Genomic DNA, 24,702 nt, shown 5'->3' with positions numbered 1-24,702 from the left:
TCAGTTTCAAGCCTCTTCAAGAACACAAATTCTCATTTTGTGACGGGTACCTTTATTTTTGTCTTTTCTAACAGTGTGAGTGATACTTGACCCGTCACAAGTTTGTGACGGATATATCCGTCACAAGAGAGACCTATTGCTTCAAGAAATGTTTATGGCTATGCGCGTTCTAAACTTCGAGTCTGTTACTTTAGAATGACTTACCTGATATATGTGGTTTGCAGGTTATAAATGTACACACGAGGGTTTACTTCCTGCACATCAAAACAGCAGCTACAAGTTCAAAATCAATAGGATTTTGCATCATGAATGAAGGATAACATGGATATAGATTTATTTCATTTTTTATTTATTATTATTATTGTTTTAAGAAATTTTCTTTCATATTTTTGGCAATATGAGTATAGATTTAACAAATACACTCATAAATCATAATCCCCCACATCCCCATCTTTCATGTCACCATCTACCCTCTTACATTAAAAACTCCTTAATTTAATAATCCAATCTCTTACTAATTTACCAACTGCACATTTCCTCCATGACTCAAGCCCACAAGCAAACAAACATAAAACAATTATACAAACAATTACTTTCACTAATTACTTATGGTCTTAGGGAGTAAAAATAAAAAAGAGTTACACTCTAATTAGTAATTACTACGGAGTAATTAAAAAAGTTGTAAGTAAAACTTTTATATAAATCAATCCAAAAATAAAGTTAATCAATAAAAAGCTAAATATATCACTCGATAAAAGAAACAATTATACAAATAATTACATAATTTCTATCAATAAGCAACATTATTAGGTAAAACTATTATAATTACTAATAAAAGTTAAAAATCATCAAAATTTTTTTAACAAATTGACCCAAAAATGATACTCCCTCCTATCCACTCTTTTCTTCCATATTTCCTAAAACGGATTATTCAGGTTTTCTTCCCCTTTCCTTTTTGAGAAAGTTTTTATTAATATTATACTCTTACCTCTTTCCACTCATCAAACCCCACTATATACTTTATTAATATTTAATTATAATTATTCCTACCTCTCTCCAATAACCAAACCCCACACATCTCCTTTATTAATATTTATAATCATAATTATTCATACCTCTCTCCAATTACCAACCCCACTCATATATTTATCAATATTATACTCCCCACCCTTAATCTCCGTGCCCACTTCAAAGGGGAAAAAAAGGGTGGATAGGAGGGAGTAGTTAGAAAATAAAAACAGTTTTTTTTTCCTTGTGTAAATAGATCATTTCATTATAAAAAGTCATACAACATTTACAGAATATGTTAAATTTGACCGAATACAAATCTATGAAATAAAATAAAATATACAAATAATTAGTGAAATTATATAAGAAAATAAAAAAGGTCCATTTTTTATTCATAATACAATTACAATACAAATACATGCCCTCCATTTTCAACCTGCCTTTCCTCTTCTTCCTCTTCTAACCTTCTCTTTCTTTTCCTTCATTTGTTCCAGATTCCTTTCTAATTGTATTTTTTACCTTTTAATTGTCTCATATACAGAAACTTCATAATAAAAATCCAATCTTTTTGTTAAAAGACTAAATTTTTAGTACATGATTTGTATTTTTTTGCTGTTAATTCACTATTTAAAGCCAATTTTTAGTCATGGGGTTTTGTAAATTTTGATTTTTTGTTGAAATTTTTATCTGGGTTTAGTGTATATGCTAATAAAGGGTTTTTAATTTATTTTAACTGGGAACAAAGTTGGATTTAAAAAAAAAAATTCAGAAAATAAGGTTTTATTTGTGTTTTTATAATTTATTGAAGTAATTAAGGAGGAGGATATGGGAAAGCAAGGACCTTGCTATCACTGTGGTGTTGCAAGTGAGTTTTTTTGTTATTGAATTGTTTTGTTGAATTTGATTGTTCAAGAAAAGAATGATTAAGGAATTTGTTTTTGTGTTCTTAATTTGGTTCAGGATATTTGCAAATTGTGTAGTTTATAAATTTGACTTTTTTAGATTTGCAAGTTGAGGGAATTGGACTGAACTAGTGAACTTATAAGTGAATGATGAATGTGTGTGTGATTAATGTATGTTTTGAAATGTTTGTGGAATTTGACCCGTTTTAATCTTAAGATGGGCAGACGGGTATGCCCGTCTTAAGAGAGACAAACTGTTTGAAGTGGGATTGGATTTGAATGTAACAAGAACTACGAGTTTCTTCAGTGTGTAAATTGTGTGTATGACAACTGAATGTGGAAGTGTTAGACTGTTAGGTTGTTTTGATTTGTGTCTGAGATTATGTGTTGAAAATCGAGTTTGGTTTTACAAATTGATTAGAACCCTTAACCAATTCAAATCGCATTAGGGTGCTTGATTGTTGATCATAAGCATTTTGATGTCCTGAAGTTATAATGCTTCTTCAATCAGAAATGATGGACCATGGTTCAATGATCAACCTAAGTTGTAACCGAGTCTTGATGGCTTGTTGCCTTGTTGCTATTCCTCTTCAAAATCGTTTCGTTTAGAGTTATTACCTATCTTTTCTGCATTGAGCAAATGCCAATGTTGTTGCTCACATAAGGGTCATTCTAAATTGTAATGACAGTAGATGTCACTCATTCTTTTCTGTCAGTTCTTACATTGACCTCCTTATATCGCCTATTCAGCGACTCCATGATGCCACTGTCTAGTAGTCCTTGTTTGTGGTGATGCCATGGCTGGCATAATCTAGCTTGTAAGCTTGCATGTAGTTAAAGAGTCTCTAAATGCCACTGTCTAGTAGTCCTCGTGCATTGTCCCCAAACTTGCGTACACATGTCCAATACTCTACACTTGGATATGCACTGTCTGATACTTAACCTAGTCTAAGTTACCAATCTGGTATTCTGGTGCCTCCAGATTTTTTGTCGGATGGGTTCGTTTTGAATTTAAACCTCCTGCCATTACAGCTGTTTTTGAACCATAGGTTGTTGATGCCCTTGTCTAAGTTTGAAGCCTCAAATTCTACTTGTAGTCTGTTGCTAAATGATTGCTTGCTTCCTGTTCAACTTTGCTTATAGTAACTACGACTGGTATCTCTATCCGTAACATTGATACATTTCCTCTGTCGTCTTTCAATTTAGATGGCTAGGTGTTTTTGAGCTAGAAAAATACAAGTGTTTCTAATCTAATTAAGTGGTTTTTCAAGGTTTTATCCCCCTGACAATTAATCACTGAATCCTACCATAATTTTTCTGTTGTATTTGGTAGTTTTCCGAAGATGTGCAATTTTTATGGCATTTTTTCGTTCCTCGTGGATTGCATATGTTTCCATTATTATGTTTAATAAATGTACACGGAGTTTAGACGGTTAGACCGTTACATGTATGCGCTGACGTGATGATTTGCTGACGGATATAGTTGCTTGCATAAACAGTTAAACTTTACTCAAGGAAAACTGTAACTCCATAACTATCTATAGCTTTAAAATATCTTAGGACAGCTGTTAAAATGAAAATCTTGGTCAGTCCGATAAGCTATGCATATCTGTTCTTGAGTTATAGCATTGATGTTGGCATTAGTTAAAATTGAGGTTTAATATATATATTTCGCTTATATTGTTATATATGCTCATTAAGTTTATTGGGACAGATGATTTACGTCATAGTTTCTGACAACAATGTTACAACAGGCACTCCTCTTTGGCGCAATGGTCCCCCAGAGAAACCCGTTCTGTGCAATGCATGTGGGTCGCGATGGAGAACAAAGGGTACTCTTGTGAATTACACCCCTCTCCATTCTAGACTTGATCCTGAAGATTATGAGGATCATAGAATTGGTAGAATGAAGAGCATTTCTCTGAAGAAAAAGGAAGAAAAGCTGAACAAAAGAAAGCTGAATTATGAAAATACAATGACCATGGACCGAGAGTTTACCCCGGACTATAGCCAGGGTCACCAGAAGAACATAGATGAGGATATGAGTAATCGATCAAGTTTTGGCTCAGCCGTATCAAATTCAGAAAGTTGTGCTCAGTTTGGCAGTGCAGATGCTAGTGAGTTGACAGGTCAGAAGCTTATATGCCTGTACTATTTTCGCTATTTTGGAAGACGATGCTAATGTTATGAGGCTTGATTACACTCTATAACTCTTGGTCATACGAGTGGATGATACTTAACTGATAAACATATCTATGTCTATGGAAAGAAAAGAGATGATGGCACATTCGAGTCAATGGAAGGAAATAGAAGAAAATATTGGATCTTTTGCTGTTATGAGCTATGGGGAACATTCAATGGGTGGCGTTCTAGCGTACTAGTTACTTAGTTGCTCTTATGAGCTATGGGGAACGTTCGAGTCAATAGAAGGAAATATTGGATCTTTTGCTGTTATACCCCACGGCTGTATCATAATTCAGGTTTCAGCGTGTAGATTCTGAAATATAGAGCTCCTTTTGTCCATGAATGAACTTCTCAATCTCTTACGCGAGAATTAAGGTGCACACTAAGATGTTGATTTAAGTGCACTTGAGCAAAGATGTGGGGTCAAAAATTACAATGAACTCTAAATAACAAAAAATGAAAAAGATTCCAAGGTGAGAAGTTCACTCCTTTTAATTAACACCTCAAAATTTAAATTTAGGAAGTGTATCTATGGAGAGGCGACTACGCCATATAATGTTCATCGCTTTTTTACATGTAATATTGTTTTAGCTTAAAAGTGTTCTTCCACCCGTGGCATATATAGACGTGAATCATGCAATTTGTATGAGAATAAAGCTTAATTACTCCGTAGTTTACATGTTCAATTTGCAATTAATGAAAATGAATTATATGATGGGACTTGCTCCGTATTTATAATTATTATGCTTAGATTTACTTTCTGGAAGTCTTAAATGTAAAAAAGGTAAACAAATGATTGGGACGAAGGGAGTACATTATAATTATGCTTAGATTTACTTTATAGAAGTCTTAAATGTGGTATTTTTCAGGTCCATCACAATCCGTTGTCTGGGATTCAATGATCCCGTCTAGGAAAAGAACATGTGTGACTCGTCCCAAGCAATCTTCAGTGGAAAAGCTGACAAAAGATTTGTATACCATATATCATGAGCAAGCTTCTCAGTTCTCTGGGTCTTCCGAGGAAGACTTGCTTTATGAGAGTGATGCCCCTATGGTATCAGTTGAAATAGGGCATGGAAGTGTTCTCATTCGACACCCAAGTACCATGGTAAAAGAAGAGGAATCTGAAGCAAGTTCCCTTTCGGTTGATAATAAGCTTTGTAGAGCATATGAGAGGTACTCAAATGCTGCATCGTTGATGTCACACAACGACAGCAAGAGTGTGAATAATTCTTTTTCTCCAGTGGAAGAAGTAAAAAGGCTAAATGGTCAAGTTACGCAGCTGGGGCAACTTAAAAGGTAACTATTGATCACAAAAAATTATGCAAGGCGATCTTACATGTGAGATGAAACAGTAGCCATATAATTTAATTGAGGAATGTTTTGAAGTGCATGGATATTTTTGTTGCAGGGACAAATACAACAATGAGAAGATTCAGATTTTATGCAATCATAAGTCCCCACTTAGCTACATTGACTTAACGGTGGACCCCCTTTTCCGTCTCATATCATTATATTATCCGATAAAGAATGCTAGCGCTGAAGGATGTATTCATGCATTGTACTCCGTATCTAACAAGTGTATAATATCTGTTTGCTGCAGGAAATTGTTAACTTCGAAGTATTTCAAGGCTACTTGACAGATGAAGAACAGCAATGTTTGCTCAAGTATCTACCTTCTGTAGATACATCTGCAGGTTTTGATAGGTGAATGGCAAATATTATCCTACAGTCTTGATTCTTCTCGTCTTCAATTTCACGAATTTCATTCAGTAAAGAAAACAAAGTCTGATCTTCCCTTTTCTTGTTCATGCAGCTTTGAAAATATTTTTGCTAGCACTCACATCAAAGAGAACCTATCTTGTTTTCAGCAACTTCTTGCGGATGGAGTGCTTGATTCTTCTTTTTCAGGAGTTAAAACAGAAGACTGTAAAGTCCTGAAGAGACTTGCTTTATGCAATTCGTCGAAATTCAAATGGGTTGAACAGTATAATATGCTCAAGGTTTAGATTAAATTATTGCTTTTTAAATTTGCGTCATGCCAACTCATGAGCACTTAGATCAGTTGGCAAGGGGTTAATAGTTTGATATAGCTTAACTAGAGTTTTCGTGTTCAAGCCATGGAAACTGATGATGCCCTAAACCTCAGAAGAAGGAAGAGCATTGCTGCCTTTTAATTCTACCAGACTTGAATTTAGATTAAACCAGATGGTGCAGGAAAAGGGTCGTGTGTATCATCAGTTCATCACCATCTCGAATTTGACCTATTTTTCCCTTTGTTGCAGCAGAAGCAAACTGAAGATGGTAGAGAGGAACAGATCAGTAAATCAGGAGCTAAAACCTGTTCCGCTGGTACACTGTGGAGTGGAAACAGATTCCGTGGGAAACATAATCATATTGGTGCAGGTTAGTCAATTTTTTCTACGGGTTTTTCTCTCTACCAAATTAAATTGATTCTGATTATCAAAATGCTTATACTCCCTTCGTCCCGGTCAATTGTTGTCCTTTGGTTTTGTCACAAAGACCAAGGAAAGAGGAAGGGGCCAATTAGTAAATGACAAGTGGAACAACTTGAGTGTGAATGATCAAATTGCTCATCAGGTTCGTTCTTAAAATAGAAAGGACAACAATTGACAGAGACACCCAATATAGAAAAGGACAACAAATGACCGGGACATAGGGAGTACTTTCTTTTTGGTAAGCGGTGATGCTACATTTTGGACTTGTCTCGCATTTTTGCTTCTTAATTTAGTCTGAAGGCTGATATGTAGGTGTTTTTGCCCAAGATAGTGTGTGAAGGCCGTGATAGTGATATATTTCCTGTACACTAAAATCGAACATGGGTTCAGGAGGCTAACTACCACAAAAACTTATATGAGATGATATTACATTTACGACTGATTCATTAATCCTATAATTGAATTAGGGTTACAACGGATTTGAGCGAGCCTCACATGTGAGATTGTCTTGTAAAGCCTGATTTCTGGACATACTCGCATCAAAATTTTACTGATATACTCCCCTAAACCCACGAAACTTCATTCGTTTCTTTGCAGAGGCAAAATGCACAATGAAGAGCCCGGAAAGAACAATTCTGAAAGTAGACTACAAAAAGAAGGCGCCTTTGCAAGATGAAATGCCGTACTTCATTCCAACTCCAAAGAACGTTTTTGCATTCCCTGGTGGCGGTGGTGGTGGGCACCTCATGCTTGATTCCATGCACTGTGAAGATGAAGCCTCGGACCAAGACCTACTTCTCGAGGTTCCATCCAATGGTTCATTCCCTCAGGCGGAACTCCTTTGCCCCGCCTCCAGTTATGTGTCTCAACAAGCAAGTGCGAGTAGTAGCTCTACCTACCCATTTAACATTCGCGCTTGACCAATACACAAGGACTTCCTTTCAACCTCCACAACTTTCTTCGGACGATGTTTGATCGTTTCGTTATGGTTTTTACAACTTTACCCTTCGCCCCACCCCCAAGTCCCGATTTTGAACTTGGATTGAGAAGGGTAATGTGTTCTTTTTTGTATAGGTTGATGGAAGCCTTGTAGCATATATAGTTTACAATGCGAAAGAAATGGTGAGCTCTCGGTGTCTAGCTCATGTATATTAGTCTATAATACCATCCTTTTCAGGGTGAGTTATATTACCGGGGAGCGCCTAGTTTGCCGCTTCGCCATGAAAATGGAAATGAGCATCTAGTGATGCCTGTAAACGAAGCTTGTCAATAGATATATATGGAGATCACTCTGGTTACAAACAATGAACAACCATTTGAGCAACTTCAAGTTATTTTAGTTAGTAGATTCGAACTATAAAAAACATCTGAGCCAAAATCGCCAGGTGATCCGACTACTTTGTCGGAAAAAAAAAAATCAATATTTTGGTTCACATTTTCTTGATCTAAAGTCGCGGGTTGAAACATGACTTTATTACGGAAAAAAAAAATTTGTCCGATATTTTTAATGGAAAAACGTGTTTGCCAAACAAACGATTTTGCTTTGAACATGGAAAATAAAAAATGAAAAATCGAATCCTAATTAAATACATTTTTAAATGTTTTATTTTTGAATAATTAATTTTACTTTTATGAATCTAATTGGAATTTATTGGATTCATTTCCGTTAGCCACTTTGAGCTTTGTCTGGGGAATAAAGTGGTGACTACATTTGTAGACTTTGGGAGAAGCTATGTGCTAGCTTGACTTTTACTTGGGAAAAGTTAAGAGATAATTGAGAAATCTTTATCATGGAAAGGACCATTTGAAAAGCCTTTGAAAGCAACTTTGCCTAAAATGGCAAAGAGTATGCTAAATTTCAATTAGTTATTTTGGATGTAAGGTTAGGCTATGTACTAATATTGAAAATTAATTGGTACTTCAATGTAAAAAGATTAAACAAGGTATTCGAATACTCAAAATTCAATTAACTTTGGCTCGGAAATTTTGAATATTTAAATCAAAATTAAGAGTTGACTAGGTTTTCTATTATGTCTTTTAAATATGTGTATCAGAATAAGAAAATTTATACATATGTTTTACTCTGTTAAATTTAGTTATTGATCATTTTATGTAGGTTATTGATAACTTACTAGTTGAGATCCCGTGCTAAAGCACGACATTTGTGAGGTTTAAATTTATTGAGCTTGTAAAAATTAAAAATTTTTACATAAATGAGTTATAGTTATAATAGTATGTTGTAATGTACTGATTATAATATTAATAAAATTCTAAAAAAAAAGGTTTAATATTCAAAGGACTTTTAGATTAAATTATTTTTGTGTGAATTTATTTTTATTATTAAAAATAATGATAGCTGGCTATTATGGAATAACATAATCTAATATAGGGTCAGTACCCTGTTATTATAAACCACATATTGACCTTATAACGAAAACATATATAAACAGTATACGACACATTTAGAAGGACGATTTACAAACAACAACAAATATTGTTTACCCCTATATTATTTTTTCTTTTATTTTTAATAGGAAAATTATAATTATTGATTCTTACTCCTTATCCTTTATTAAGAACAACCCATATTAATAAAGATTAGTTAACTTTTTTTTTAAAAAAGGACAATTTATTTTAGAAAAAAAAACAAATAAAATTGAAACTTTATCAACTCCAACCACCAACTTAAAAAAGAACAAATTAGTATACTACAGGTATATTAAGCGTGAATAATAGCAGTGTTAATCCTATTTTTATTTGGCATTTGATTTGATTGAAATATTTTATTCCGTCGATGAAATTTTTAGTCAATAAATTAAAAAGTCATAATTTTAATGTGGGCCTATCATATTTATCAATCAATTGAGCGGGAAAAATTGTGAGCAACTCTTATTCTTTTAGTTTAGTGGGAATTGTCATGTTTATTTTGAACCCGTGCAAAATACAACGAGTCATAATTTTAAGATCCAGAGTAAGTATTAGGGTTCCTAAAATCTCATATTTGTTTCGCATTGTTGGATCTTCATTTCCGACTTCATTAAACCATATCAATAATTCACAAGTTTCACATTTCATAGTCTCTTTGTAAATTGAATCATAAATTTCTTAACGTTTCGAAGTAGAAAATGGACATACTTTTGCAGTTTTGCAGAATAGAGCATCGTAAAAGTAATTTGGTAGCTTGACGGGGAATATGAAATCTTTGCAACTTACAATTTTATCCTCCCATCTGTTAGCGCAAAATGAAAATGTTTCCTACTTTTTAGTAGATACTAGATTTTGTGCCCGTGCGTTGCACGGGTTATAATATTGGTTCATCTCTCAATATTAACTAAAAAGGTAAGATATTGTGGATGTCATGAACATAAATGTGAAATTATTGTTGGAGTCAAATTTAATTTATCAACCTCTTTATTTTAAAAAAATATTTAAATTAAAATTTTTATTTTATAATTTTTAATTTAAATAATTATCTAATCATCAAAACTAATTTAATCCAGATAATTAATAATTGAATTAACAATAATTATCCTCTTTATATATAGATAGAGTCCACATTGTACCTAAAATACATATTAAATCCAATTTTATTTAGCCTTGAATTTCATGCGTTTTTTTTTCCTATATTGTCTTGATTTAGCAATTGGACAATAGTGTTATTATTGTATATTTTGGTTTAATTATAATTATTAACATGCCATAAAAAATGAATCATACTTTAATTTAAAGATACGAACTATATTATTATCAACAAACTGGGAGAGAATTCCATGAAATTTTTTTTTAGAAAAAATATATAATATAAAGAGTATAGAGGAGAATGCCGCTGCTGATAAATGAAAAGAGTTCTCTTTCCAAAGAAAGACATAGGTTATAGCTGATTAGATCCAAAACTTAAAAACCTCGTCGCATAACCAACTACGAGTGCCACATAACATATGATCATAGTAGGCATCCTTGAGAAAGACGTGCTGAAGAGCGTCATCCTCATCCCCAATCCTTTTCGCCAAGTTTAGGCCGAACAAGGTCAGGCATGGCCCATTCGGGGGGTAATTGCTTACCGGCTCCCCCAAGCAACTAAGGGGGCATTTGGTTCAAACATTAGGTATGGAATGGAATGGATTCTAACTCCAAGGGGGTATGGAGTTAGAACCCCATACATGTTTAAAGTTGTTTGGTTCAATCCGGGTATGGGAATAATAATGTGTTGGGTGGAAATTTGGAATGGAGTTGGAAACTTGGGGAGATAGATGGGTATGAGATTCCAAGGGGTTGAAATGGAGTTAGAATCCATCAGATATCTAACTCCATTCCAAAATGCTTCAACCAAACATTGGAATGGCTTGAATCCATTCCAATCCATTCCAAAAGCTCCAACCAAACACCCCCTTAGTGTATTCATCACAAAGTTTTAAAAATAATGGGCCAAAGTCCGGTGGCGCACTTTGCGTGTCGGACCCTTTTGAAGAAAGAGAAAGAGTCGAAGAGTTACTTTTTGAAGAAGGGAACGAAAAAGGATTACTATGCAGAAATCGTAAATCACCCTTGTATCAAGTAATCACTTTATAGACATCAAAAATATTTAATTTTAAAAAGAGGAAATAAAATAACCAGCAGGTCTTAAAAATAAAAGTATTCATAATAAAATACAGTATTATTCAACGTCTCTTCCGCATCCCTTTTTCTCAACTAATTCCTCATCCTGGTGTAAACCTTATATCAGAAAAGTGTAGTCGGAGTTTCTTGGATTATTTTTCATTGTTATTTCCGCAGAGCATTGCAACTTGCCAGAGCATTGAAGAAGAGGTGGCTGCAGCTGCTGCAAATGATGTTTCAGAAGAAGAAAAAGGTGACTGTCTCACAAGGCTATCATGGGTCCTCGTTCATTCTAAGCGTAGCCAGGATGTGCAGCGCGGGATAGCTATACAATAACTTTGTATATATATGAAAGTAAATGGTGAATGTATTACCTGAAAGATATATTAGATGTTTTACAAAGAACTTTGAAAATAAATTAATGTGGAACGAAGCATGTGATTATAGTAACAAACTAATAAAGAAGGAAATTAATGCCAAAGTTGTTGCTAATAGTATAGGTGTCCCGTCTCGAATGATCCAAAACTATACCTGCCAATATGATCAATGTTCATAAGAAGAAATCGAATACAAATTATATAGCAAAATTAGGTCTAAGAATTAGCAAAGCAAAGAAAATAATACTCGTATAGTTTAGCACACTTGACAACTCTTTCGGTTACATCATATCGTGCATAGTAACAATGGTATATAAATGTTGATGTAACCAAAACATATCGCTCAAAATATAGAATATACTTACGATCTATAAAATCTTACTTGTGAATTGAAGAATGTATTGATCTGCAAAAACAACAAATTATATTAAATGTTGTGCACGGACTTACACAATAAGTTGTGCTTACGATTTTGACGTACGAGATGAATTTCCTCAAATTTACAGGAAAATATAACAACAAAAACACAAGATGTCAGCAACAATTGTAAGTGAACCAATGATGGTATCAACCCAACAAGAATCATCATCGTCATCGTCACTTGTGAATACTACAAGTAGCTCTGTGCGAAGAAGAGAGAAGATTTATCTGCTTGCTGTGGGATATAATTTTAGGAGCGGTGATTACGCAAGGAGTAGGCTACTTGTGGAACAATGTCTGGAGGTAGATTCCTGACTTCTGTGATCAATGTATGATACAAAAGTGTTGTTTCACCATATCCCTATTATATTATATTTCGTGATCTGTGGTTCTCAATTTCTCATGCAGTAAATCGTTTGATTTCTACTCCGAGGGCTTTCATAAATCGAATATCATTGGTTTAACAACGGTGCAACACTATAATTAACCTGCAAAATCATGTAATCTTACAAAACTTTTGTCTGGGTTGCTTTTCTTAGATCGCATTGCAAAAGGTAAGAAATATACAAACGTCGTCAACTATGTCGTTTCAAAACTCCAAAAACAGTCTTATCATACTAACTGCTAAGAGGTTGCTGTCTAAAATTCAAATTCCTGAATGCAGATGGCGTCATCGGAATCGGTATTACAGCTACTGCATTGGGACTTTTAGTTGGAGGAATCGCTGCAGCGCAGCTGTGGCTCGTAATAACTGAATGAAGCATCATTTTTGAACCTCACAATTTGAATACCAAGGTAATCCTCTCCAACAGCGTCTTCTTTTCTAGAATTAAACTTTGTACCCTTTGACATGTAATTACCGCAAGTATTATAGTGAATACTCATAGACAACATTGTCCGAACCGTCACTGCTTGTTTTTCGGCTGCTTTCTTTTCGGTATCTTCGACGGATCGAAATCTGGCTGTTTTAGGCGAGGGTGTTAATAATCATGAATATTGAAAGAATTTTCAGAGAGAGAAACGAAACTGTAGTTTAGGCGTCTTCTTTTCTAGAATTTTCATTTGATATATAACATGCATGGTTTATATACAGAGTAATTTAATAATTACACCCTTTTATATACCACTTTTCTAAAATTACTCCATTTTATAAACTTTTTAATAATTTACTCCCCTCAAATTTTCTCAGGTCAAAAATTGCACCCATTTTGACGTTCCGGTGACATATTCCGTCAAAATTCAAATTTTCTGTTTTAAAGCCTAAATTTATGATGAAATTGCCCCTCATTACAATATAATGTTAAAATAGATAAGGACCATATAATTACAATATAAATTAACTGAAATAACTTATATTCATTTTGTAAAAATACGTTTGCATGATCTCTTTGTTAAAATACTAATCGAAATACTAATCGAACGTGCAACTTTCGATCTTGTTAAACAAAGCAAACTAATTATATACAAAGATAAGTAACATCAATGACAATAAGATGATATTCATAGCCACTAATATAGAGAGCAAGATAGTTTACCAATTAAAGTCATGGTACATGGCCGAGATATTTGGCTATATAGATGTAAGAGTGCTCTAGTAAAGAGAATTGTGTATATCAAAATCAAATGAATAATACTCGGTACAATAGTAACCATACCTTTAAGAATACGGCACATATTTTTTGCAATATGTCTCGAATTCAACAATTACATTATATGCTTAATTATGTTTGTACCTGAAATTTGAACCCAAACATTATTAGTACAGATGATATAGTAGCTAAAACACAACTTGTTGGAGCACAACAATCACGCACAATGTAGTTGTTATCAATGTAATGCTACACAATTTCTATAAAAGAACAAATCGGAAAAGTAATACCAAATTAAAATTAAAAACAAATAAGAAAAGTAAAACATAAGACATATAAGAAGGGAAAAACATTGATTTGTTTTGTACGTGTATTGTGTATATGGCTGTATATATATGATTTCATATGCACAAAACAAAGTTATTAGAACTTAGAAGTATATTTGAACTCTCTTTCTTCTGTTTTACCTGATCATGTTTCCTACTATTGGTTAGATGTTGATGTACGTGGAGATAGTAATTCTTAATTCTTAATATTTTATTATGAGGTGATTCGTAAAACTTGGACTCTCTGTAATCGCTCGAAAAAAGCTTCCTTTATTAATATAGATAGATAGATAGATAGATACTAGATTTAAAGCCCGTGCGATGCACGGGCCTAATTGTAGTATTCTGTCTCGTGAACCACCGTTGAACGTCAAGTTATAAAATAACTGATTAAAATTGCGTCTCGTCTACAAAGAGGCCAAATGCAAACTCCAGCTCCAAATTAGTTATGGTATTTTGTCTCGTGAACCACCGTCGAACGCCAAGATAGAAATCTCGTCTCGTCTACAAAGAGGCTTGATGCAAATTCCATTCCAAATTGACTAAATTAGTATTTCTAATTCAATAAAAGCACTTGAATAGTTAAAACTAAATTTACACAATAATTATCAGTACAACTCTAAATTGATCAAATTACGCAACCAATTAAGACTAATTCTATACTAAAAATCCAAATCCATTGTTAGTGTGAAAAGCTAATTGAAACCTAAAAAAGTAGCTGATAAAGTAGCTGGAAATTAGGAACTGATAAGCTGACTGATTATATAAAAAAAATGTTTGGCAAACTAACTGAAACTGTAGCTTATTTTGATGAAATACGTAAAAAAAATATAATAATTATTTATTATATATTACTCCCTCCTATTCACTATATTCTTCCCTATTTCCTTATTCGGATTATTCGGGTTTTCTTCCCTATTTCCTTTTTTGGGTTGATTTGTGTGGTCCAAATTAAATTGCATGTGGGGTAGTGTGTTTTGTGTGGTCCAAATTCACTTTCTTAATTCTTGTGCAAAAAGGAAAGGGGAAGAATATAGTGAATAGGAGGGAGTATATATTATATTATAGATTGAAAGGATAAAAGGGTAATATAACCTAGAATAAGGTACCTAAAATCTAAAATGCTACCCTAGGTAACATTTCATTTCGGGTTATTTATTTGGGCAAATAAGATGCTTGTCAAACACTGCCAAAAGAATAAGCTACCTGAAATTTTTGACAAAAAAAAAGTAATTTAGTCAAAACAGGTATCTGAAAAGACATGCCAAACAAAGCGTAAATCCAAACCCTTTAAATTCGTGCTGAATTCTTATCCTATTTTCGTGTAGTGTCATTATCACGATATCATCCTCACTTTTATCGTCTTAAGGAAGTTACTTCAACTCATCGCACAAGGTCAGATATTTTTTTCATAATTCAATCGGACTTTTTTTTTGAGGGAAAATTCAATTGGACTTAGCTAACCCATTAGCCTATAAAGTCTTTCATAATGTTTCAAGACTAAGCGGTGACTACAACGATTATTGTGAGTGAGGATAACTATTTAAAAACATGTGGAAGTATTTATCTTATTTTGATCTATTACTAAAAACACATTAGCCCGGAAAAATGTGTATCTACTTTTGATTTGATCCACCAAAAAACCCTGTAAAGTTTAAATATTATTGTTTCGTATTTCTTTAGCTCGAAATATACATGACCTGTATTTTACTCGAATCAAAATTCCCCATTTCTACGCATTTGACATAGAAAATTTACATGAATGTTTAAAGCATGATTTATGTGAGAGATCGTCCCTATTCTGACATTTGTAATCACTTTTTGACTTTGGTACATAACTTTGTGATCTTAGTATTGTTATATCGTTGTGGTGTCTTAATAAGACGATATTTAAATTATATCGTTAATAACCAATAAATGTAATTTAACCATTTAAGTTAACTCTAATTTTTAGATGCATACTATTATGCCATAATTGTAGGACCATAATTAGTTTTGATTCTACCAAGCAAAGGTGATCAATAAATCGTCTATGTAGTATTCCGTTGAGAAAAAGGATTACGCATCTGAGATAGTACCTCAGACTTGTAATTTTTGAGCATATATACATTTTTTCTGAGCATATTACCATTTATAAATATAGTTTTTGAGCAATATTATATTTTTTTAGTGTAATGTTTTAGTAAATGTGCTCAAAAACTTTATACTAAAACAAAACTCAAAAACTTTAAAATAAAACTCAGAAAATAAATAATAAGAGGTACTACCTCAGATGTATAGTCTATGAACTGGTATTCCGTTGCATATACCCTAATTTTAAAATGAAAAAGTAGATCTTGATTGGGCGTTAACAATTAATTGCACACAAAATCTCATTGAAGACGGCACGTATACGTCACTTTGGAGTGACGGATACCATTTCCTCTCACAAATGATCCACATAGAGGAGAGAGGGAAGCACATGAGGGTGCCCCCACCTTGTCCCCCCTATCCGTTTTGTGAGTGACATTACCCGTCACTTGCTCCGACCCGTCTTCAACAAGACTAACTGTTAATTGCAATAGCTACGGAGTATTTACTCCGGAATAGATAAGTACACTGCATAAATGTTACTCTACCACTATAGACCGAAACAAAATAAAACAAATCATGCATATACGTTAGAGACAGCTAAAACCTTAAAGCACTACTTAATACGGCCTAACTAAACGTTCATATATTTCTCAAAACTTTATATGATATTGAATATAATAAATAAAACTTTAAAAAACCCAGTGGTAATTTAGTTATTGATATATGATAAATACAACCCAGTGGGTTGTATTTAAAAAACCAAAAGAGAAAATAAATTCTTGATATATGCATTAATTGTATTGGTTAATGTGTAATTTAGTTATTAATTCCTAAATTAATACCCAAATTAGAAGGTATTTAATGCTTAAATACAACCCCTGGGTTGTATTTAGCATTACCCTTAAAATAAAGTGTTTGATTAACGGTGAAATCTCTAGACTCTCTATGATGCAAGGAAGTTCAACTTTCAATGAAATTAAATTTTCTGAATATTTAATTTTTAGTTAGAGCCCTTGAAAATAATTTATATTGTTGAGCTCGTTGAAATCGCTCAAAATACTGATGGCAATACCTTCATCAATCAATCAATCAATCAATCAATACATATATATAAAGCAGAAACTTTTCGAGCGATATTAGAGAGTCCAACTTTTTTAGAATTCCTATATATAAAATAATTTTATATAAAATTATTATCCTTATCCTAATAAGTGTAGATCTAGCTTTTTCCTCTTAATAATTTATGAGAAAATTATCCTAATCGAAGTAGATCTAATAATTTATGAGAAAATAATCCTACTAGAAGTAGATCAATTATTTATGAGAAAAATAATACTAATAGAAGTGGATCTAATAATTTATCTATTATTCTTTACTAAAATAATAATAGGAAAATAGCTTTATAAAGAATATTTATTTTAGAAATATTTATAACGCAAAAAAGATCATATAATAAACGTATAAAAGTGTTAAAATTGCATATTTTATAAACATACAATTACTCATTGAGAGAAAAAAAAAAACAAAAGATAATTTTATTTTATTACATTTTTGAATATTTAAAAGATTTACAAAATATCCGAGTTGTTAATTATAACCAAACCCCTAATTATCTTCCAAAAACCATAAGAAAAAGCTGATTTTTATTTTAAAAAAATACTCTAGAAAAAAGTCACATGTCATAATAGGAAAAAGAAGTAAGGAATGACATTTGCTTAGCTTTTGGCTTTTACAATGGCGGCGGGAGGAGAATTTTTTTTATAATGACAATATTAGAAATAAACAACTTCAACGGTGGCATGAAATAGTTTTAATTCTGAATATGATTAGATTACCAATAATATTCACATAAGATTAAAAAAAATTGAGCTATCATTTAAAAATATTAAATAAGTCTCATATCGATTTTGTCAAGCCAAAAATTTAAATAGAAATGAACAAAGTCAAGAATTACAATTTTATACGGGACTAATAATCCAAAAACCAGTTAACTATGATTTTATGAATGAATCAGTGTACGATAAATATATAGAAAAATTGTGCGGACTATATATAATCTGCTATTATATCACCGAATTTTTTCTTCAAACTGGTTTCAAATTCATATCAAATCCATAATAGACGTTAAAAATGTATTGAACTGCCAAATATACAAAATTATTCGGTTACGTCAATTTTTACTTTATAAATTCCAATTCATCTATGTGTTTCTATTCCTTTAATTATTTACCACGGTTTGCGTATGGCTGGTTATTACTATGTCATGCACTAATTGTATATTTAAAAGTGCAATAATTTTTGCAGTAGCTTTTCATAATTTATTTTTTTTGGAAAATTTCCATTTTGGTGCCCCAAGGTTTGGGTTAATTCCACTTTAGTGCCCTGAGGTTTGCATAATTCCACTTTGGTGTCCTGAGGTTTCGACTAATAATTCCCACGCACTTTGGTAGCCCGAGTTTTGAAAAAAAAAATCCTTTTTTTTTTGTTAATGGTTAACTATGAGGTATCGCATATGACTTTAGTTGAATATAAGGTACTGCTTAGTGTAATAAATTAGGTTAAAATAAACACAACTAATTGCATATATATTGGTTATGAAGTGAAACGATTGTACATATATAATTAGTAATTTGAAGCCATTTTCTTAAAATTGAAACTCTTTTTTGAAAATTTGTTCATTTTGCTATTATAAATAAAGAGTAGAATAATAATGTAAAATAATGATACTTGATTTTGTTGATAGACAAAATTTCAAATAAACAAAAATGAGTTATAATTTTAATAAAATTAATCTAAAACTAATCAAGTTTAACAGTAGTATCCTAATATCCTACTCTCTTCAATCCACACAAAACTCTTCATTTGCTTTTTGGAGTTCAGACTTTGAAAAGTTGATCATTAATTCACTCAAAAATATATCCCACATCTACAAAATTAGATGCCGTATTATATATTTCGCATGAAGTTCATAGGGAACAACCAGTCTTAATGGTAGATAGTCAAAAACAAATTTATTGTTTAGAGATCTAACAAAAACCCTTCAAACAGTTTACATATATAATTGAGATATCTGTTGTTTTGCGTACCACCATTCAACATTTACACTGTCGTATGCTTACAAAATGGAATATATTAGTAGATGTTGTAAGTTAATCTAATTTGTGAATCCTATAAAAGTCAGTCTCAGTTATCACGTATTCATTTTAAGGAATTAAACCACATTTTTGGGAATGACGTTTTAAATTGACTAAAATCGGTGGTGCGTACAACAATAAAAATAGGTAACTACATAATATAATTAACGTAAACCAAAAAGAGTAGCTTTTATGTTAAATGGACCGATGATCCATCAATAATCAATTAAATCAACCCAATAGTTTTGTGTGTTCCGATTTTCAACATACTTAGGCCTTTTTTTATTAACTTAATAGAATTCTACTACCAAACCATGACAATGTAAATTAAACCAACATTTGCAATCTATTGTTCAACAATTTCTTAGAACATTCAACATGCATATTGTAAAAGATGATCCTAATGGAAGCCTCATGTATTCTATGTAATAGAATCACATATATTTTTGTACTGTTGTTTAGAGACTACTAATTTTATTGGAATTCAGTATGATTTGATTTTACGATAAGTATATAGACCAAAACACTCTTAATTGTAGATAGTCAAGGTAAACGTATGCTATAAGAGATCTAACATTTTCTCTAAACACACTAAATATAGATAATTATGATCAACTACACCAATCATGAACTTTTATTTATCGATGATTTAAACATAATTGAACTTTTTTTTTATCAACTATAGAATAAATTTATACAGATGCTCCAATTTTTAAAATATTTGGACTTTTTTTTATATTTAGTTTAGTTGACTTCTACTACCAAACATGGCAATGTAAACCAACGTTTACAATATGTTGTTCAACAAATTCTTGGAACATTCAACATACACATTGTTAAAGATAATCCTAATTGGAGCCCCGTGCATCGCACGGGCTTTTCAACTAGTTTACATTGTTTTTGAATAAATTAGGGTTTTTGAGCAAATATAAAAAATACAGTAAAAAAGAACGTAGATAATACTTAGCTGAGATAACTCTAATCGATAATACTCTGTATAGTATTAAAACTTACCCAATAAGATGCCAATTGCGTTGCTCATTGATTCGCAAATCAAACTAATATTAAATAGATTAGTCAACCATATTTTATTGATAACAAAGAATCAAGCTAATTACAAAATAAATGACCATAGCTTACCATAGAACACGATCGAGATTGTTAAGGAATTGATTGCATGAACCTGTTAGTACATACAAAGTGAAAGAGTATAGATATTATTAGGAGTAATTAAGTTGACGATAAAAATAAAACAATATACTCATACATGCATAAATCACACTAAGAAATCATTGAGAAAGAATGAAGGATAGACACTAAGAAACCATTATCATAAATTATACGTGTATAGTTCATACTCTAAAGAATTAAGAAGGAAGGATAGGAAAAGAACGCCTAATTTTATTTCCTTTTATATATGTAAAAAGATTTTGTTTCATGATGATTCCAACACAAACTCCTCATTCAATTAAATGAGCCTTTTTCATTATCTTTAAATAATATTTTATTGGAATTGGAAATTAGATTGTTTATAAGATGGATATTTGACTCTAATAAGACTTCTTTAACTACTCAGTAATTGCTGAGAAACTCTATCTTCTAGTCGTATTGGTTATTGGTTATTTAGCATTTATTTATTAATCTGAGGTGTTTTGTCAATGTTATCGCTCGAAAAAAGCTTCCTTAATTAATATAGATAGATATTGATTTACTGTATTTAATTACGGTGACGCTGAATTTCGGTATCACCCGGTGACGCTCTATCACCATCCATAAATAAACGATGCTCTATCCAACATGAAATCCGAATTGTCAATCTCTAATTGGTCCAACCACGTTCTTCACAAATAGAGTTTACTTCCCTCCAAAGTCTTCAACAAACAAAACACACTAATAAATTAATAATCCTTACCCAATTAAACTCCATTGACCCTATAACCTTCTACCACATTCCCGAACACACGCACAATAGTCAAGACACAACCCCAATTTCCCTTCAATTTCCAAAATACCCTTCTAAATCAATCGGTCTCTCTTAAAACCGACATATCCGTCACAACAATTAAACGACCACTTAAACAAATAAATAAATATAATAGGCGCCTTTATTTTATTTTTGAGGAAAGCAAGCCTCTTTATTAGAATTTAAATAAACTCTTTGTCTTTATTCCGTCTATAATTTAACTCGTTTTAAGCTATCCGTCTTTAAACAAAAAAAAAAAAAAAAAAAAAAAAAACATACCTTCAAAGGGTAATTCCGTCAAAACACACCCCGGAAATTTCCAGGAAACCAAATCAACCTCAAATTAAGTCCCTATATAATAAAGACTCGATCTTTAAACAAATTTCATACAATTCAACCCAGAATTTGCGAAATCATTCATCTCTAAATCAATTTCTTGATAAAAATTCAGAAGAATTACAATAAGAATTAAATAAAATGGAAGGATATTCATCGTATTTTCAATCATCAACAGCAGCAGGAAATGGGAATCAATGGGGTTATGATACTTTCAAGAATTTCCGTCACTTTTCACCAATTGTTCAATCACATCTTCAAAAGGTTCGTTTAATTTACTCTAATTTCAATTGGGATTGATCAATTGATTATAAAGTTGAGCTCTTGTTTTATAAATTTTAATTTATTATTAGGTTTGATGAATTGTTGTTGTTTATTTGGTTTAATTTTGATGGTTTTTAGGGTTTGTGTGAATCTTTCTGGGTTCTTTGTAATTTGTTGATTTAGTTCTAATTCTGATGGTTTTTCTAGGGTTTGAGAGATGTTATTTTGGGCTAATTTCAATTGGGATTGATCAATTGATTATAAAGTTGAGCTCTTGTTTTATAAATTTTACTTTATTATTAGGTTTGATGAATTGTTGTTGTTTATTTGGTTTAATTTTGATGGTTTTTTTAGGGTTTGTGTGAATCTTTCTGGGTTCTTTGTAATTTGTTGATTTATTTCTAATTCTGCTGGTTTTTCTAGGGTTTGAGAGATGTTATTTTGGGGATTTTTCTGGTTCTTTGTAATTTTATTGGGTTTGTTATTGTTCATTTGTCTGATTATTGATGGGGGTTTTTTAGGGTTTGTGTGATGTTTATTTTTTTGGGGTTTATTGTGTGCTTTGTAATTTTATTGGGGGTAGATGTTTGATTTTTGGTGGGGTTCTTTAGGGTTTAGTTTGATGTTTTTTTGGGATTTTAATGTAGCTATTTCTAGGGCACAAATTCTCATTTGTGACGGCAAATATCCGTCACAAGCTTGTGATGGGGTTAGAACTGTTTTTTTCTACTATGTGTTTGAATGAAACGAAATTACTTAATTGTTTGTGAATTGTGATCTATAATATGATGCAAAGTAGTGTCATCTCGCTGCAACTCTCGATATATTTCATCACGGGTCATTCGGAAATCGGAGGGGGTCTTTGAGGCGCTAGAAGTCTAGAACATTGTGGTTTGGTGTTTGGAGAATGTAGTTATACTGTTACAAAATCTCTTACAGCAAAGAATGTAGTTTCTTGGTGTGTAGTCGAATCTTGAGTGTTGGCAGTTTAGTGTTAAGGACTATCTGTCGAGGTCGTTTAATCTCTTTTTGGGGTATGTGTGTTCAACAAGCTCGGAATTTGGTTAGTGTGTTCAACAAGCTCGGAATTTGGTCTGAAACTGTTGAAGAGTTGCATTGCTGTTTTGATTGTCGTTTGAGATACCAATTACGCTCAAAACTGAACTGAATTCTGTGAGATTGTTGGCTGCAGGTGTATCTGACATTATGCTTTGCTCTTGTTGCTTCGGCTGCTGGGTCGTACCTACATATTCTGTTGAATATCGGTGGTCTCCTAACTACCCTCGCTTGCTTGGGTTGCATGACATGGTTACTCTCTATCTCTCCACATGAGGAGGTAGTCATCTTTGGTTAATGTTGCTAGTTAATTCATTTTTTGCTTGTTAGTGCGCTTGTAGATTGACTTTTTATGCTTCGCTTTGTAGAGGAAGAGAACTGGTCTTCTGATGGCCGCCGCTGTCTTTGAAGGGGCTTCAATTGGTCCTCTTGTTCAACTGGCTGTTGCGGTTGACCCAAGGTTTGTAACCTTTCATGTCTTAAGTTTTATGTTTCAAGTCTAGTCTATTTAGCATCTCTGCCGGATTTTTTTACTGTTTTTTTGGATTAAAATTCGTTATATCTTGAATGTCGATTTCCAAGATAAGATCAATGAAGATTGGGACGGAAACTCCGTTTATCTACACTTCTCCCAACTACCTTATGTCTTTCCAACATTTATCACATCGGCTTATGTTTGTGTTAACTTTAATTGCAGCATTCTGGTGAGTGCGTTTGTGGGATGTGCGATAGCATTTGGTTGCTTCTCTGCGGCAGCCATGCTTGCAAGGCGCCAGGAGTACCTATGGTTGGGTGCCCTTTGTTCATCTGGTCTCTCTATGCTCTTCTGGTTGCAGATTGCATCTTCCCTTTTCGGAGGCTTGACATCTACGTTCAAGTTTGAGGTACGTGACCGCCTGTGGCTGTGGATCAATATCATTAACTTTCATCTCTTTTCTAGTTTTCTCCTGTTTACACTTCTGGGTTTTGACAAACAACTAGTTTGGGATTGTCCCTTCGTCATGGTCAAGCCTAAATTAGTATTGTCGTGTTGAATTCACTTCCGGCTTATTCTTTGAAAATGGGGAAAATTAGGAGGGATATCGCTTATGTTCATTTCAGAAAGTGCTTGTCCTGATGAAATTTTGTGTTGACATTCTGCAGTTGTACTTCGGACTTCTGGTTTTCGTTGGATACATTGTGTTTGATACTCAGATGATCATCGAGAAGGCTCATCAAGGCGACCTTGATCATGTGAAGCATGCCCTCACTCTCTTCACCGACTTTATTGCTGTTTTTGTGAGGATCTTGATTATTTTGGTAAGTTATTCAATGTCTACTGATTGTTATATACTTCTATCAGGATGATACATCGTCTCCATTTAATTATCTGAATCATGCTTTTGAGAATCACTTAATTTTTTTCGAAATATATTTCTTCTATCTCTTTCGCAGTAGAGCTTTTCTCGTTACTGATAATCGATGTTCCTTATGCAGCTCAAGAATTCGACAGAGAAGGAGGAAGAGAGGAAAAAGAAGAGAAGAAACTAAGTATCAGCTTTCCTGTGACGAATTTGACGACTACCTGACTGTCTCATGTACTTGATACTTTGATTTCCGGTTATGTTGTCGTCCCTTTTAACTCTTATGCTTGAAGTACCAACCTAAGTGCAAAGTTCGGTTGCGGCTTTTAGCCTGCAAATACTATGGAACTTACGTTAGTTTGCAAATATTGTGAAACGTATATTAGTTTGCAAATATTGTGATTCAATGTCGGGCACTTCATTTGCTTGTGTTTTCATTGTCGTGTTTCTATTTTTTTTTTTTTTTTTTTTTTGCCCTTTTAGTTCCGAGTAACCTTGTTAAGGTCCGACTAGAACGTGCCTGAAAACGAGCTGTTTGCCGGCATATAGAGTAATTGGTGACCGATTTGTTGTATTATTACATGTATGAAACCTATCTGTTGTCATTTGGATATTCCGGGACCGATCTGAAAATTTCAGATATCGATATCAAACTTGAGATGTTCGGATATT

At 32.7% G+C, this 24,702-nt stretch overlaps 2 protein-coding genes across 3 annotated transcripts; both read left to right on the top strand.

Moving 5' to 3' along the window:
* The first annotated feature begins 1,398 nt into the window (after window positions 1-1,398).
* Window positions 1,399-7,874, top strand: LOC141592448 (GATA transcription factor 26). Of its 2 annotated transcripts, none has more exons than XM_074413136.1 (8): window positions 1,399-1,873; window positions 3,665-4,039; window positions 4,964-5,393; window positions 5,506-5,578; window positions 5,698-5,801; window positions 5,911-6,097; window positions 6,383-6,500; window positions 7,151-7,874. In XM_074413136.1, exons 1-8 carry the CDS (start codon window positions 1,834-1,836, stop codon window positions 7,471-7,473), a joined length of 1,650 nt encoding a protein of 549 aa, XP_074269237.1. In that variant the 5' UTR covers window positions 1,399-1,833; the 3' UTR covers window positions 7,474-7,874. The 2 variants fall into 2 exon arrangements, with proteins under 2 accessions (XP_074269237.1, XP_074269229.1); XM_074413128.1 differs by having other exon boundaries at window positions 1,419-1,873; window positions 6,380-6,500.
* A 13,262-nt stretch (window positions 7,875-21,136) lies between these two features.
* LOC141592439 (bax inhibitor 1-like) lies at window positions 21,137-24,451 on the top strand. The gene is made up of 6 exons (XM_074413116.1): window positions 21,137-21,631; window positions 22,824-22,967; window positions 23,056-23,147; window positions 23,385-23,571; window positions 23,831-23,986; window positions 24,164-24,451. The coding sequence occupies exons 1-6, from the start codon at window positions 21,509-21,511 to the stop codon at window positions 24,215-24,217; spliced, it is 756 nt and encodes a 251-aa protein (XP_074269217.1). The 5' UTR covers window positions 21,137-21,508; the 3' UTR covers window positions 24,218-24,451.
* The last annotated feature ends 251 nt before the right edge of the window (window positions 24,452-24,702 follow it).

Source organism: Silene latifolia, chromosome 1, assembly GCF_048544455.1.
Source record: "Silene latifolia isolate original U9 population chromosome 1, ASM4854445v1, whole genome shotgun sequence".
Classification (NCBI taxonomy): domain Eukaryota; kingdom Viridiplantae; phylum Streptophyta; class Magnoliopsida; order Caryophyllales; family Caryophyllaceae; genus Silene; species Silene latifolia.
This window is presented reverse-complemented; position numbering and strand designations above follow the sequence as displayed.